The 16,695-nt window shown below is 33.5% G+C and overlaps 1 protein-coding gene across 3 annotated transcripts in view; it reads left to right on the plus strand.

The window, feature by feature from the left end:
• The window catches only part of U2SURP (U2 snRNP associated SURP domain containing), a 56,044-nt gene that overhangs the window by 20,273 nt on the left and 19,076 nt on the right, over positions 1-16,695 (plus strand). For 2 of the 3 annotated variants that reach the window (XM_012437106.2, XM_012437107.2), the window contains exons 11-23: positions 57-222; positions 411-622; positions 1,531-1,574; positions 4,717-4,821; positions 5,874-5,940; positions 6,017-6,180; positions 10,291-10,453; positions 10,781-10,860; positions 12,100-12,187; positions 13,142-13,264; positions 14,651-14,807; positions 15,565-15,660; positions 16,357-16,423. In XM_012437106.2, coding sequence (XP_012292529.2) covers positions 57-222; positions 411-622; positions 1,531-1,574; positions 4,717-4,821; positions 5,874-5,940; positions 6,017-6,180; positions 10,291-10,453; positions 10,781-10,860; positions 12,100-12,187; positions 13,142-13,264; positions 14,651-14,807; positions 15,565-15,660; positions 16,357-16,423 — 1,532 coding nt within the window. Of the gene's footprint in view, positions 1-56; positions 223-410; positions 623-1,530; positions 1,575-4,716; positions 4,822-5,873; positions 5,941-6,016; positions 6,181-10,290; positions 10,454-10,780; positions 10,861-12,099; positions 12,188-13,141; positions 13,265-14,650; positions 14,808-15,564; positions 15,661-16,356; positions 16,424-16,695 lie in introns of those variants that run through there. The other variant, XM_064378782.1, reaches the window with a different exon arrangement.

Below are 16,695 nucleotides of genomic sequence, written 5' to 3' on the forward strand. Positions count from 1 at the left end.
ACAATTTTTTCTTTTTCCTTTTTTGCATAATAAAAATCTTTTACCCCTTTTAATAGATGAATGAAGAAATGCTGTGCCAAGAATTTGGAAGATTTGGACCGTTAGCCAGTGTGAAAATTATGTGGCCTAGAACTGATGAAGAAAGAGCCAGAGAGAGAAATTGTGGCTTTGTGGCCTTTATGAATAGAAGAGATGCTGAAAGAGCTTTAAAAAATTTGAATGGTAAGAATGTTTTTATTAACCATTTATACAATTCAGGTATTTCTTTGGTTTGGAAATGTATTTATAAAAACTAGGAAGGAATGGACCTGAAATGGAGGGGTTAAAATTAATATTATTTCAACTTACCAGAAAGATTTTATTTGGAAACTTAAGAGTTAACAAAGTGACCTTTCATTTCTTTCTTGTAGGAAAAATGATTATGTCTTTTGAAATGAAGTTAGGTTGGGGTAAAGCTGTACCTATTCCTCCACATCCAATATACATTCCGCCTTCTATGATGGAACATACGCTTCCCCCGCCTCCATCCGGACTGCCTTTTAATGCGCAGCCTAGAGAGCGGTTAAAAAACCCTAATGCTCCTATGTTACCACCACCTAAAAACAAAGAGGATTTTGAGAAGGTAATTTAAAAAATGGACATAAGCCTGAATCTAATTTGTAAATACTAAAGCTGTGGTAGTATTTCTTTTCAACAATTTTATAGAAAAAGTGTGTGTAATTCTGTTATGGCAACTTTTAAAGAAATAAGTAGATGTGTTCCCTGCCTTAGCCCATGGAAACCCTGTATTTGAAATACTAGGTCATATTTTTATTTGTGGCTACCATTCCTTTTTTGACCACTTAAGTTTTTTTTTTTCCTTTGTCCAGTGTTGTATCCAGATTTGCTTAACCGTAGTTTCTAAATTTACTTTGTTCTGAGAAAGTGATACTTTGTATTTGGTTAAGTGACATTTCAATTAGAAAGACTTCCTAAGTAGTTATTGTTTGGATGGCAGCTAGGTCTGAGGTATTAGAATATTTGAGAAGATTATGTGGTTTTGAAAAAAGCTAATCTAGTAAAAGCAAAGGGTGAGTATTTTCTTTTTAGTAAACATAAAACCAACTTAATTTCAAGTTATAATAATTTGTTGGTTCTATTATGAATTAATTACACTTAAAATGACAGGGCTGGTTTTAAAGGCTTGGGAACAAAGTAGCGAACTGTATGGTCAGGCAAACAGTTAATTATTTCACAAATTAAAATCTTTATCTGATAATTCTCAGTGTAGTACCTATTTCAGTGCATTGATGTGCATTCTGGCAGGAATGTTCTGATTCTTTGCATTTGGTGAACATTTATTGTTCACTGAACACATCCATTTGCATTTATGTAATTGCTTAGTGTATAATGACTTCAAATGCAGTGATTGCCTGCAAAACTTGTGATTAGATATGTAGTATTTTCAATGCATATGTATATTTTTGCTTGTTACTTGTTAACAATACTCACATATTCTATGTTTATTATCTGATGTGACTTCATATACAGACTCTGTCGCAAGCCATAGTCAAAGTGGTTATCCCAACAGAAAGGTACATGTTTTTCTTTATTATTACTGATCTAAATATAGACAATATCCCCTTCTGAATTTAAAAAGAAATGGTGTTGAGGAAAAGGTAGTATCTTGACTGAGCAATGGTTCCTTCCCAGTACTTTTTGGGGGGATGTGTCAAATTTAACTAACTTTTGTATACTTTGAAATTTTATGTCAGTATCTTTTTTGTTTTTATTGTTAGCACTGTAGGGAATGTTTATAGTTTGAGTAGTTAGAATGTATTTATTAGCTCTGATTTGGAGTCGTTGGTCTAATAATGATGGACTATTGCAATGGGAAAATAGATGTTTTAAATGTATTGTAAATTTCAGATTATATTACAGTTTGACCCAATCTGTTGTTAATTTTCTCTTGTTTTCTGAATTATCTGCATTTAATATATAACCTTGGTTTGAGTTCTCCTTACTGAAGGCATAGCTTTGTGTTTTTTTTTTTCCCCCAATTGATTTTAAGAAGAAATTCCTGTTACTGTCATGAACACTGGACATACTAGAAACTTTCTTTTCATGATAACAAAGATATTTGGAATTCTTTTATTTTCCTTTCTTCCTTTTTTTCCTCTTTCAACACACTATTAAAGCAGAAGAATTCATGCTGTAGGTATGCTCTTGCTCAGTCAAGCTAAGCCTTTTCCCAAACACAGGAACACAACACTGGTTGAATAATAAATGAACACAAAAGAATACCAAATTCTCTTTGACATTGGCCTTGGTGAGCAACACCAGCTGAACTGTCTGCGGCAGCGGGGGACCAGGAAAACATCATGGGATGGATTGGGAAAGTATACAGTTTTTGACCAGACATTGGTACGATCGACTCCAATAAATGTGGTTTTATTATAACTGAGAGACAATTTTTTTTTTTTGGTTGTTGTTGCCCAGAATAAGATAACTACCATTTTATAATGAAATAATGCACTTTAAACATACCATCTTTTTGTACTACACTGTTTTATTCTAATAGAAAAGTCACCATTTTTAAAATAAACAGAATCCCTTAAGGAAGAAGAATGTGATTACAATTCTTTAGTAATCTTGAAGTCAAATTGTAACAATTAATTGTCAGATTTTGATTTTAAATAATCATGAAACATTTTTAAAACACTTACAAACTTTTAATTTTCTAAAAATAGATTTATCGGTTACAAGCCTGTTTAAAACTATAGTGGGTATTTCACCACTGATAAAAGCATTCACAGGATAGTATTTTTGTAGCATTCAAAAAAAGCACATATCTAGTGTTAGCTTTATATGTGGCTCAGCTTATTTTTAAACAAAATTTTGAGAATGCGTTTTGCCGAAAATCTTCACTCACCATTAGGATGAATCCTTTGTTTTTAAACTTGCTAAACAATTTTTCTCTATCTTTAATACTGAAGTCAAGTTGCTTTTGACTTAATTCACACAAGTTTCTGGATGTGTAACATTTGTTCACCTAGTAATTAGTCTTATACATAAAATTTCCCGTAGCTTTAATTTGGCTCATATCCAGTGGGAGTTTTGGAATTGAATCATAACTTTACATTATCTCCCTTCCTTCAAAATAATGTCATTAACCATATGAATGCTGAAGAACTGCATGTTTGCAGAGCAATTACTTCTATGAAAGAAAAATAATTTTTAAATTAAAAATTAAGTAATGCTTTTAGTTTTTTTGTTTTAACAATTTGAGGTTGAATTAGTAGTTTCAAATGCATAGTTTCCCCTTTTTAAAGATTTAAACTGTGATGCAATTTTTTTTTTTACTTTAGGCTTAAATTTTTTTCACTATGTACAGATTTTCTTTGAAGTAGGTTTGCTTGAAAGCTATGAGAAAATAATTATAGTCATCATGAGATAGATTATTTTATTGTTCATGTACTCTGAAATAGGGCATTATAGGGCCAAAAAAGTCTGTCTTGTTTTGTAACTATATATTTATTTACATTCTAGCAGTTATATGAACATAATTTGATCTGGGAATGCTAAAGGTGTAATTTAGTGTGTGCCTGGTAGCAAGAGCCAATATCCTTTTGCTTTTCCCGATTGTTATTTGCCAACTGTATATGGTGGGGGACTGGTGAAATAAGAAATCAAAAGCAGCTTATAAATAAGCTGAGTCATTTTTGCTTGACACCATAATCAATGTCCAAAATTGTGTTTGGAGTCTAATAAAGTATCACGATTTAAGGACCCAGCTTCAGATTTAAAAATAAAGACTTACTATGAGTTCAGTCAGTAAAATGACTGTACTAAAAAATTACATATGTTTATTTTTGGCAAAATATTGGAAAATAATTGTTACAGAAGATGGGAAGGGCATCTCATCATGTGCCCCATTTTGCAATATTTTGGAAAGAGTAGTACTCCATTCACTTAAGGCTTTGGCAACATAATTTCTTTGTTGATTGATAGTGTATAGGCATATCAATCTCTGTTGTTTTGGAGGGAAAAAAATAATATACAGGCAGAATTATCCATTTCATGAATTGTGAACTAGTTTGAAGTGTGGTCCAAAGGGATGTTGCCTCATTAAAGGTTAGATTTAATAAAAACTCCATCTGGTCTATGTGTACCAGAAAAACACAGGAGTTGGATGGATTTTTTAAATTAAATCAGGCCTTAAACTTGTTAAATAGTTTTGCATTTTTATAAATTATAGCCATGGTTATAACATTTTAGTAGCACCACAAAAGTGCTTGGTTTAGGAATTTTTTTGTTTTAAACTGAGATAGTATATAACTATCTAGATGGGTGTAATAACATGCAGGCTCTTAAGTTACTGATTTTATATATTAATATTTGCAGCTTTCCAATTAGTTGTGATTTATAATTTAATGTTTTGCTTTTGGAAAATAAAATTAAGTGACATTTAGAAAATTAAATATTACTATGAGGCTGTATTGTGGTTTCCTACCCTCCTTCACCTTTCCATCCCCTCCCACTTCCCTACTCCCACTGCCCCACACCCTCTTAATGCACAAAGCATTAACATATGCTCCAGGTTACTTTTTTGGTATTAAATTTGGTGTTAGTCATCAGAATAATCATTTTCTGCACAATTATAGTAACTTAGGTCAAGTGTAGTTTTATATAGTGGTAGGTCTGAATCCATTTTCTTTAACTGTGTTGTTGTTGTAGGAATTTGCTCGCCCTGATACATCGAATGATAGAGTTTGTTGTACGTGAAGGGCCAATGTTTGAAGCTATGATTATGAACAGAGAAATCAACAATCCTATGTTCAGGTGTGCTTTTTTTTAAAAAAAAATATGTAACATAAAATTTCCCATTTTAACCATTTTTAAGTGTGGTATTGAGTACATTCACATTGCTGTGCAATGATCACCACCATCCATCTCCAGAACTTTTTTCATCTTCCACAACTGAAACTCTGTACCGGTAAAACTGTAACTCCTCAGTCCTCTGGCTCCTTAGCCCCTGACAACTGCCATTCTGCTTTCTGTCTCTTAGGAATTTGATTACTCTAGGTAAACTCATATGAGTATAATCATACAATATTTGTCCTTTTGTGACTGGCTTATTTCACTTAGCATAATGTCCTCGGGATTCATTTATATTATAGCATGTCTCGGGATTTCTTTTTAAGGCCAAATAATATTACATTGTATGTTTTTACCGTATTTTGTTTATCTTCAGGCATGCATTTTAAAACTACTTTTAATTTCTTGGAATTAAAAATATTTCCAGGAATAAAGTTCTAAAAGTATAGGATTAGTTCTGCAGTGGAATGAGAAGCAGTTTTAGTAATCAGAGTAGAATGTATTGAGACCAATTTTCTGTAAGATTTTGATTTGGTTAATTAAATAGTATTGTTTTTTAGCATTCTCTAGGATTTCATTATGCTTTTCAATGGAAGAATCATAAGTGAGATACAGTTGAACAAATGGGTTTTAAAAGAAATTGCTTAATCCTCTGAATTGTTATGGTATCCTAAGATACTAACACTTTTTAAATAGTGTAAAATCACTGCTTTTGTAATTATATATTGGGAAAATCTCTCCATTGCCAGATACAGTATCAGTAAAAATGATCATAAGACTCAGCATGATGCATGCCTTCTGAGTATTAATGTCAGTCACTTAGGCAGTCTAGGGCTGGGGTAAGGGAAAGGGGGTAGGTATCGAATGGCAGTGGGTGAGGTTCTCTTTAGGGATCTTTGTTTTATTTATAACTAAATAGGCAAATAGTATTTTTCATTTATTTATACTTAATTGAAGATAGCTCTTTTTTTTAAAAAGAATATGAAGTTTAATGTTTTCTTGTTTGTTTTGTTTAGGTTCTTATTTGAAAACCAGACACCAGCCCATGTTTACTATAGGTGGAAGCTTTATTCTATTCTGCAGGCAAGTATAATCAATTACTTTTTAAATTTTGACTCTGAGTTGTTAGACATTTATAATAACTCTAAATGTTTGTTAGGGAGATTCTCCAACTAAATGGCGGACGGAAGATTTTCGTATGTTCAAAAATGGATCTTTTTGGAGGCCACCACCATTAAATCCATACTTGCATGGAATGTCAGAAGAGCAAGAAACAGAAGCTTTTGTAGAGGAACCTAGTAAAAAGGGAGCCCTTAAGGAAGAGTAAGATATTTTTCATTTCTATTACATATTCAGAAAAAACACTGTAATGATTGCTTTAATCGTCATATTAAAATGTTAACCCTAAAATAAATTTTTTTTCACTTGTGAATGTTTAAAATAGTAACATCTTTCATCATGTGCTTTATAATTTTAAACATCTTAGCAAGTATAGGTGTGTGTCCTATTGTCCTTGACTTTTCTCCTGATAAAATTAGTGATGATCTCTTAAACATGATTGACTTCTTTCTTTAGCATTGGAGTACTTTAGATTCTTACAGAAACTATTTGGGGGTCCTCTAGAATTCGTACTTCTCTGAATGCAGCATAAAGAGGAAAAACTATTGTGTGGCTAGTGGCATCAGATGTTGGCTATGCAGAGCCTCTTCATGATAATTTTCACACTTCATTTGCCATGTATGGTGAGCTGTGAGATGGCTACCATGAAGTGTTTGCTATTATTGGTCTCACAGCAATTGTACAGTGCAGCTAGCTGATTTAAGAAGGAGAAACATATTTATTAAATGTTCAGAGGACATCCTATATACCTCATGGGGAAAAAAAAGGCTAAAAGCATTTTTAGAGTATAGAATTAAATATAGACATACCTAGTTTTATTGTGCTTTGACTCACTGTGCTCTAGAGATACAGTGTTTTTTATAAATTGAAAGTTTGTGGCAACCCTATGTCAAACAAGTCTGTTGGCATTATTTTTCGAACAGCATGTGCTTGCTTCATGTCTGTCACATTTTCATAATTCTCACAATAGCTCAAACTTTATCATTATTATTATATCTGTTATGATAATCAGTAATCTTTGATTATTTTGTGGCACCACAAACTGTGGTCATATAAGATGAACTTAAAGAAAAATGTGTATTCTGACTGCTTCAGTGACCAGCTGTTTTCCCATCATCTTTCCTTCTCTTTAGGCCTCACTATTTCCTTAGACACAATACATTTGGAATTAGGCCAATTAATAATCCCACAATGCCCTTAAGTATCCAAGTGAAAGGAGGAGTCTCACTTCTCTCACATTAAATCAAAAGCTAGAATGATTAAGCTTAGTTAGGAAGGCGTCTCAAAAGATGAGACAGGCTGAAAGCTAAGCCTCTTGCACCAAACAGTAAGCCACGTTATGAATGCAGAGGAAGAGTGTTTAAAGAAAACTAAAAGTACTGCTTCAGTGAACAAATGATTGATTAGGAAGCAAAAGTCTTATTACTGATAGAAAGTTTTGGTGGTCTGTATAGAAGATCATACCAGCCATAGCATTCTCTTATGCCAAAACCTAATCCTGAGCAAGGCTCAAACTCTCTTCAGTTCTTTGGAAACAGAGGTGAGGAAACTCCAGAAGAAAAATTTAAAGCTAGCAGAGATTGGTTCCTGAGGTTTAAGGAAAGAAGCCATCTTCATAATATAAAAGTTCAAGGTGAAGCAGTAAGTGCTGGTGTAGATGCTGTGGCAAATTATCCAGAAGATCTAAGGTCACTGATGAAGGTGGCTACACTTAATTACATTTTCACTGTAGACAAAATCGCCTTTTATTGTAAGAAAATGCCATTTAGAACTTACAGCTAGAGAGGGGAAGCCACTTCCTGGCTAAAAAGTTTCAAAGGACAGGCTAACTCTCTTATTAGGGGCTAATGCAGCTGGTAAGTTGAAGCCAGTGCTCATTTACTGTTCCAAAAATCCTAGGACCATTAAGAACTACACTAAATCCACTATGCCCGTGCTTTATAAATGGAACAACAAATCCTGGATGGCAGCATATCTGTTTATAGCATGGTTTACTGAATATTTTAAGCCCACTATTGAGACCTGCTCAGGAAAATGATTTTTTTTCAAAATACTACTGTTCATTGACAATGTGTCTGATCACCTAAGATCTCTGATAGAGATGTACAAAGAGATTAATGTTGTTTTCATGCCTGTTAACACATTATCCATTCTGTATCCCATTGATCAAGGAGTAATTCTGACCTTTAAGTCTTACTTGAGAAATATATTTTATAAGGCTCTAGCTGCCATAGATAGTGATTCCTCCAATGGGTCTGGGAAAAAGTCAGTTAGGAACCTTGTGGAAAGCATTTACCATTCCAAATACCATTAAGAACATTTGTGGGCCAGGTGCGATGGCCCAGACCTGTAATCCCAGCACTGTGGGAGGCTGAGGCAGGATAGCCTGAGACCAGGAGTTCAAGACAAGCCTGAGCAATATAGTGCGACCCTGTCTGTATTAAACATACATAAATAAAAATCTTAAAAATCCGTTTCAGTTTTTTCTTTGTATGTAAAATAAAGTCAACATTAACAGGAGGTTGGAAGAAGTTAATTCTCACCTTCATGGATGACTTTGAGGGATTCAAGACTTTAGTAGAGGAAGTAACTCCAGATATGGTAGAAATAGCAAGGGAACTAGAATTAGAAGTAGAGCCCAAAGACGCGACTGAATTGCTGTGATCTCATGATAAAACTTTAATATTAGAGTGAGGAGATATTTAGGGATGAGCAAATTAAGTGGTTTCTTGAGATGAAATCCACTTCTGATGAAAAAGCTGTGAACATTGTTGAAATGAAAGGATTTAGAATTTTACATAAACTTAGTTGATAAAGCAGTGCAGGGTTTGAGAGGATTGACTACAATTTGGAAAGAGGTTCTCCTCTGGGTAAAATGTTAACAAATAGCATCTCATGCTACAGAGAAATCCCCTGTGATGAGAAGTGTCACTTGATGCAGCAGACTTCATTGTTGTTTAAGAAATTGCTGCAGCCACCCTAACCTTAAGCTACCAACACCCTCATGAGTTAGCAGCCAGCAACACCGAGGCAAAACCTTCCACCAGCAAAAATATTATGACTTACAGAGCTCAGATGATTGTTAGCGTTTTTAACAAGAGAGCATTTTTAAAGTAACATATACATTTGTTTTTGGACAGACTGCTATTGCATACTTAATAGACTTACAATATGGTATAAACATAACTTTCATATGCACTGGCAAACCAAAAAACTTGTGTGATTTGCTATATTGAGATATTTTCTTTATTGCAGTGGTCTGGAACCGATCTCACAGTCTCTTTGAGATATGCCTGTATGAACTTTACTGCAATTTATAAATCTTAATACTTGTTGCATTGATTCATTGTTTATGAGAGCATTTGCCAGTGAAGTGCAATACTGTTTGAGTGTATTTGCTTCTGAAGGTATATGTTCATAATCACTGTAGTCCTAGGATTTGCAAACTCAGCTCATAGGTTAAATCTGGCCGCCTCCTGTTTTGGAAAATAAAGTTTTATTGGAATACAGCTAATCCTCTTTACATGTTGTCTGGCTGCTTTGGTGCTATACCAGCAGGGGAATAGAGATCATATGGCCTGTAAAGCCTAAAATAATTATATATATTTTTTGAGATGGAGTCTTGCTCTGTCACCCAGGCTGGAGTGCAGTGGCGCAATCTCAGCTCACTGCAACCTCTGCCTCCTGGCCGGGTTCAAGCAATTCTCCTGCCTCGGTCTCTTGAGTAGCTGGAATTACATGTGCCTGCCACCGTGCTTGGCTAATTTTTGTATTTTTAGTAGAGATGGGGTTTTACCATGTTGGCCAGGATGGCCTCATACTCCCGACCTTGTGATTCCACCTTGGCCTCCCAAAATGCTGGGATTACAGGCATGAGCCACTGTACCAGGCCAGTCTTTTCCTTTATAGAAAAAGTTAGTTTGTCCTAATCCCAGGCAAAAGTGCTAAAGTAATAGACTTCCTTCAAAGAAGGGGAGTAAAAAACATGAAAGTTCTTCAGTATCATGGGATGGTGGACTGGGGCACTCTTGAAGACTCTTGAAGAAATGCCCATACTTTTAAATTTACTTAATTTGTAAGCTGAAAACATCATTGGCATCTTTTAATAGTTGTACAGGGTATTCTTTCTTACATAAGTTCTTCAAAAAATTCTAACAATTTTGGGGGACACAACACAAATCAGACTTAATACATTACAGTCTTTAGATTTATTTTATGTAAGTAGATTTTAAAGAAATTAGTTTGTCAGCAAAACCTACAATGGCATTTGAAATTGCATCTAAATATTCATAAGTTAAAACAATTTATGTTCAGACAGAGGGATAAATTGGAAGAAATCTTACGGGGATTAACTCCAAGGAAAAATGATATTGGAGATGCAATGGTTTTCTGTCTTAATAATGCTGAAGCTGCTGAAGAAATAGTGGATTGCATTACTGAGTCATTGTCCATCTTAAAGACACCCCTTCCTAAAAAGGTATGTTATGAACATTTAATTAAGAAAAGGGGAGATAGCTGCCATCTTTTGGGATTAGAATTGGTTTTCTTTTTATACAAAGAACATGACTGATGAAATTTTTCCCATGCAGTTTTATGTTACTTCTGCTTGGAAATTTAGGTTCATTAACATAGAAGTTACAAACAAATTGAAATGTAAATGAATTAACAAATTTCATCCCTGCCGAAGTCATGGTAGTGGTGATACTGAGTTTCATGTAACTCTTCTAATTAGTAGCCATTATTAAATTATAGCTAAACATTAGGCTTATACTAATCTATTTTGTGTTATCTTTTGGTATTATAGATTGCCAGATTATATTTGGTTTCTGATGTTTTGTACAACTCTTCAGCCAAAGTTGCTAATGCTTCCTATTATAGAAAATTGTAAGTATAATGGTATTCCTGAAATAAAGTATTTAAGTTAGGTAAGGAGTTCAGAAAAGAGGATTGTTTTGTTAACATCCTCCAATAATAAGAAATATAGTCAGCCCTCCATATCTGTGGGTTCTGTATCTATATATTCAATCAACCACAAATTGAAAATATTTCAGAAAAAAAGTTCTGTCTGTACTGACTTTTTTCCTTGACATTTTTTAAACAATATAGTATGAAAACTCTACATAGCATTTATATTATATTAGGTACTATAAGTAACCTAGAGACGATTTAACAGATGGGAGGATGTGCATAGGTTACAGGTGAATACTAGGCCATTTTGCAATCAGGAACTTGAACATCTATGGATTTTGGTGTCCATGGGAGGCCTTGGAACCAATCCCCTCAGGGATACTGAGGGAAGACTAATTTGAATTTCTTCATGGTTTGTAGGTTGTTTTAAAAAATTGGCTTACACTTAAGCTAAATTACCAATTTTTGGGAAAGATTTTATATCACTTCCTTAGTTATTGACAGTAGAACAAATAGGTGGTGTTAAAGATAACTTTTTTTTATTGCGTATCTAGCTACTCGTATAATGAATAAATTGAAACAATGTATATACTGGCAAACATAAGAGACCAAAGACATACCATTAACTATTTATAGAGTGTATTCTCTTCTGATCCTCAGTATATTGATTTTAGTTCATTGTTAATGTTTCCTAAGGCAAAAGGAAATTATGTTGCTGTATTCTAATTAATGAATATCTCTTCTTCAGTACCCCAGAGCTCTCCTACTGTGTTTATTTTATGAATTAGGCACAGGGAAGCTTTTCCCTAGGAAGTGACTCTGAAAAGAAATTGAGCGATCTGGGTCCTACTCTTAGGTCTGCTATTAGTTTTTTTTTTTTTTTTTTTGCCTTGGATGAGTCACTTTTCTAAGATTTCTGTTTCATAAAATAAATTGGACTAGATAGTTCAATGTATCCTAGGTGTAAAGTTCCTTGCTAATAAAGGGAGCTAATACTTAGGACTGTTGGGGAGTTTGTAGGAGAAAAATTTAGAGTATTAAGAGTTAAGGCAATTGAGCTAATGGTTTTAAACACCTAGTTCTTGATTTTTAATACATTTTCGACTAATTTGTAAGTATTTTAAGTTCAGGAGGGGTTTTCATTGTCTAGCATACTGAAAGAGAAAGGAATTTTAAACAGATTTTATTTCAAAGAATGCATTATTTGAATTTCAGTTTTGAAACAAAGTTATGTCAGATATTTTCAGACCTCAATGCCACCTATCGTACAATTCAAGGTCATTTACAATCTGAAAACTTTAAGGTACGTTTATTGTTTTACTATTTTTGCCCTAGTGTTTTGAATGAATGGGGGGTCAAATATGAGACATAAATTTAAAACTTAGATGTTACAGAAATTACTGTTTTAATATTCTGTCATTTTTGTTTTTATCAAAAAATCAAAAATTTTAAAGATACTTTGTCAGGTGTTTAATTTTAGTTTTAAGTATTATTTAAATATTATAAATGTTAGTCTTTTTTCATAAAACATCCAGAAGAATCACTTGTTTTGTAATGGTATATGTTGTTTGGCTGGATTAAAGACATACATTTTAATCATGTTTAGAAAGTGTATTCTGTTACCAATTTTTTAATGACTTCTTAAGCTGTAGATCAGTGTTAAAAGCCAAGTGGAGTACTTTACTTATAATTGAATAAATAAATGTGCTTTCATGGAAAGAAGACATTGTTAAGAAAAATTTTTAGTTTGGGAAGATGCCTGACCATTTTTATACTCCCATTTTAAAAGTTTTTGACCTTAAATTTTGATGTAAGTTAGAATTTAAAAAAAAGTTGAGGGAAGATAAAGAGTAAAGTGTTACCTAGAATTAGGAAGTACTTCATTGGACCATAAGGGATTCGGGTCAAAACTTGGCTACTTAGGTTTCCAGTTTTCACAAGTTTCTATGTAAGTGTTTCCTGGAATGTGGCTCTTGTGTAGTACTAATGGTATGGGAGCTGACCTTAGGTGATAAAGAGCAGATAGTTACTGTTTATTTTTCATTTTATTTATTTTTGGGTTTTTTTTTCTTTTAACTAGAAGGTGATATTAATTTTTTTTAAATATGGTAATGACATATAATTATTTTCTTTAAAGTTTAAAAAAATTGTCAGTTTCAAGGCAAATTTAGCAAATCTTGATGGTGATTCTCATGAACTGAAATTTGAGACACATAGCCCAAAATAAAAATTTGTTGTCTGTTTCCTGTTTATTTAGCAACGGGTAATGACTTGCTTCAGAGCATGGGAAGATTGGGCAATTTATCCAGAACCATTTTTGATCAAACTACAAAATATTTTCTTAGGACTTGTAAATATTATTGAAGAAAAGGAAACAGAGGTAGGCACTGTGTATATGGTTTTTAAAATTTGTATCTGGGATGGAGGTTTCTTGGTGATGTGCTATGTTACATATGTGAAGTACATTTCTTTGTGAAAAATGCTATTGTTTACCACTAAATAGTGGGCTTTTACTGTTGGAACCCAGGAGTCAAAAATTACATATAACAGAAATTCTCTATCTTGTGTCCTTATGTGAAAATTGATGAGTAGTGTTTTTATTTAATGATACAAGATTTATGGGCCAGGCGCGGTGGCTCACACCTGTAATCCCAGCACTTTGGGAGGCCGAGGCGGGTGAATCACGAGGTCAACAGATCGAGACCATCCTGGTCAACATGGTGAAACCCCGTCTCTACTAAAAATACAAAAAATTAGCTGGGCATGGTGGCGCGTGCCTGTAATCCCAGCTACTCAGGAGACTGAGGCAGGAGAATTGCCTGAACCCAGGAGGCGGAGGTTGCGGTGAGCCGAGATCGTGCCATTGCACTCCAGCCTGGGTAACAAGAGCGAAACTCCATCTCAAAAAAAGAAAAAAAAAGATTTATGATATATTATTAATAGCGGGAAAAAAGCATTTAATAGAGCAATATATATAACATGACTTTATTTTGTTAAAGATAGCTATAGAAGTAATATGTGTATGAAAAGATGCATCACATAATAGCAGATAATATACATCACTATTCTGGTTTTTTTTTTTTTAACCTCCTAAATTATTACTGAATCCTTCATCTTTAATTCTGCCTTGCTAGTCAGCTATTATGTTTTCACTTTCACTCCTGCAGGATCTTCCTAATTGGCCTTACTGTTGCAACCCACATAGTCCATGTTTCAGTTTCTTAAATGTGTGTTGCCACCTACCATTGGCCTTTATACATGTTCTTTCCTCTTTCTGGGACTTCTCTTTACCTGAGACCCTTTAGATTGCAGCTCAAGCATAAACTTAGAGAGCCTTCTCTGACGTCTTTCAGTGAAACTTACTATGCTAATAGTATGATATGCCTTTTTGCTGTAGCAGTTATCATAGTTACAGATAAGTATATATTGTTGTGATTATCTGATTTCCTGGTTGCCACCCCCTGCCCAAAACAACAACAAAAACCTTTACCAGGCTCTATAACAGAGAACCCAAACTTGTTTTTACTCATCATTTCCTCACATGGTACCTGGCACCAGTGAGCACTTGGCAAACATTAAATAAATACACAACTGACTACTCTTTTAGCAAAGTGGAAGATAGAATATATTCTTACTATGTTCTTACATCGTACCTTGGAGTGTGGGTATCCAGGTATGTTGGCTTGGCTGGATTACAAATTAATCTTATAAGCAATGTGACTTCAGCAAGCAAAGGAAAATGTTATAATAATACACATTTCTATAGGATGTACCAGATGACCTTGATGGTGCCCCCATTGAGGAAGAGCTTGATGGTGCACCTCTGGAAGATGTAGATGGAATTCCTATTGATGCTACTCCCATTGATGATCTTGATGGAGTCCCTATAAAAAGTCTTGATGATGATCTTGATGGAGTGCCTTGTAAGTTCCAATTTCAAACCGATTAAATCTAGCTAATAAGTTTGGTTACCAAAACTTGAATTTCCCATACATGCTGATGTGAAAAAAGGTTATAGTTTCTCATTAAGGTATCAAATTATTAACTTTTTTATTTCTGATTTTTTAAAATTCTAATACCCAGTAATACATTTATTTGTATTAATAAATATATTAGAAGCCTTTTTTCTGATCACATTTTATTGGGACAATCAGCCTCCTATAAATATTAGTAGGTTTTTCTTTTTGTCTTAATTGTCAGAAAATTATAAGCAAAATCTTATGCTCAATTATGCATAATCCTAGGTATCTGGTTTTATCAGTTCTGTATTTATTGTTAATTTTTCTAACTTAACTTCAGTTTTCCTAGCTGCTTAAAATCATTTTGAAAATAGCAACTATACACAGCCCTTTGGTACATTTGAATTATATGTTTAAATATTGAATAATGTATGCAGTTGTGTATTTTAAACATTAGGTAAAGGTATTAAAGATTTGTTTTACTTCTCAACTTCTTCACTTGCTTGATACATTACTAACCTGTATTTTCTTAATTAATACAGAATTTTGCCATCAGATGCAGAGAATTGGTTTAGTCATAGTCCTTGTTCTTAGTATTACTGTTTGTTCATCTATGTCCTTATTTTACTTTGCTTTTTAATAATATAGTGAATACCAATGAACCTAATACTTGGGGTCATCCCCTAGTCATCAGGGTTAATGGCTTATCTTTCCCTAATAGTGGATGCAACCGAAGACTCAAAGAAGAATGAGCCTATATTTAAAGTTGCCCCATCAAAATGGGAAGCTGTGGATGAATCTGAATTGGAAGCACAGGGTAAGTAAAAGTAAAATAAATACTTTAAAATTAAGTACTTAGAAATTAATTATTGGTGTGCTTATATATATATAATTTCCTTTTATGTTTTATAACATGTTTTAACCTTAATACTCAATGTTACTGTATTTCGTGTCTAGTGTACACTTTTATTGTGGTTGGTGTTGCTGTTACAATTTTCTTAGGTCCTTCAGTTTGGAAGCTTTGAGAGTAATAAGATACCACTGCATTAGGTTAAGCCATTTTAGTAGCAAACATAGATGGGAAGCTGTACCTATGTAGAAATGTACAGAGGTCAGTTTCAGAGAAACCAAGCTTTGACCAAGCTTTGACTCTCGCATAATGCTAGACTGATTATATGCCATTTAGATCTGCCTTTCACACTTACTTAGACCTGTATCCTAGTGCTAATAATCTGTAATTGTTACTATTTATAGGTTTAATGAAATACATCTTAACATTCAGCACAGAAATAAGAATGGCATTATTCGTCACTTCATGAATTTGAATTATAGTGTTGGTGTGATGAAAGAGATTTGGCACATAGAAATAGCTATTTAGAGAATTGATAAACATAGATTAAAAAAAACTTCTGTAATACAAACTTTTCAGTTCTAAAGCTTGAGCTTCCACTGTGCTACTGCAAAAATGCTAGTTTACCTCATGGAATTACATCCTTCTTTTTCTTCCATTCAGCTGTTACAACTTCTAAATGGGAATTATTTGACCAGCATGAAGAATCAGAAGAAGAAGAAAATCAAAAGTAAGAATCTAAGTTTCAAATATACTGTTTCTTGTTCATATACACTCCCCTTTTCATGTAGTTGAAATAATAGCAAAGTGGAAAACTTAACTGTTAAAAAAAATTGTGAGAGGATCATTTTTAGTTCTCCATTGGTTTTCCAGTGAATAAAAGAGCTTTTGTTTTCTGGTCTTGATGCATCTGGTTTCATTTTGCTTTTGAGTTTTTTATGCTAGGTTACATTCTCACTGTGTAGTACTAATTGATCAACTGCATTTGTTTCAAACATTTGC

The sequence above is a fragment of the Aotus nancymaae genome, unplaced genomic scaffold (genome assembly GCF_030222135.1).
Source record: "Aotus nancymaae isolate 86718 unplaced genomic scaffold, 86718_ANA_hifiasm-v0.15.2.pri h1tg000019l, whole genome shotgun sequence".
NCBI classification, from domain to species: Eukaryota; Metazoa; Chordata; class Mammalia; order Primates; family Aotidae; genus Aotus; species Aotus nancymaae.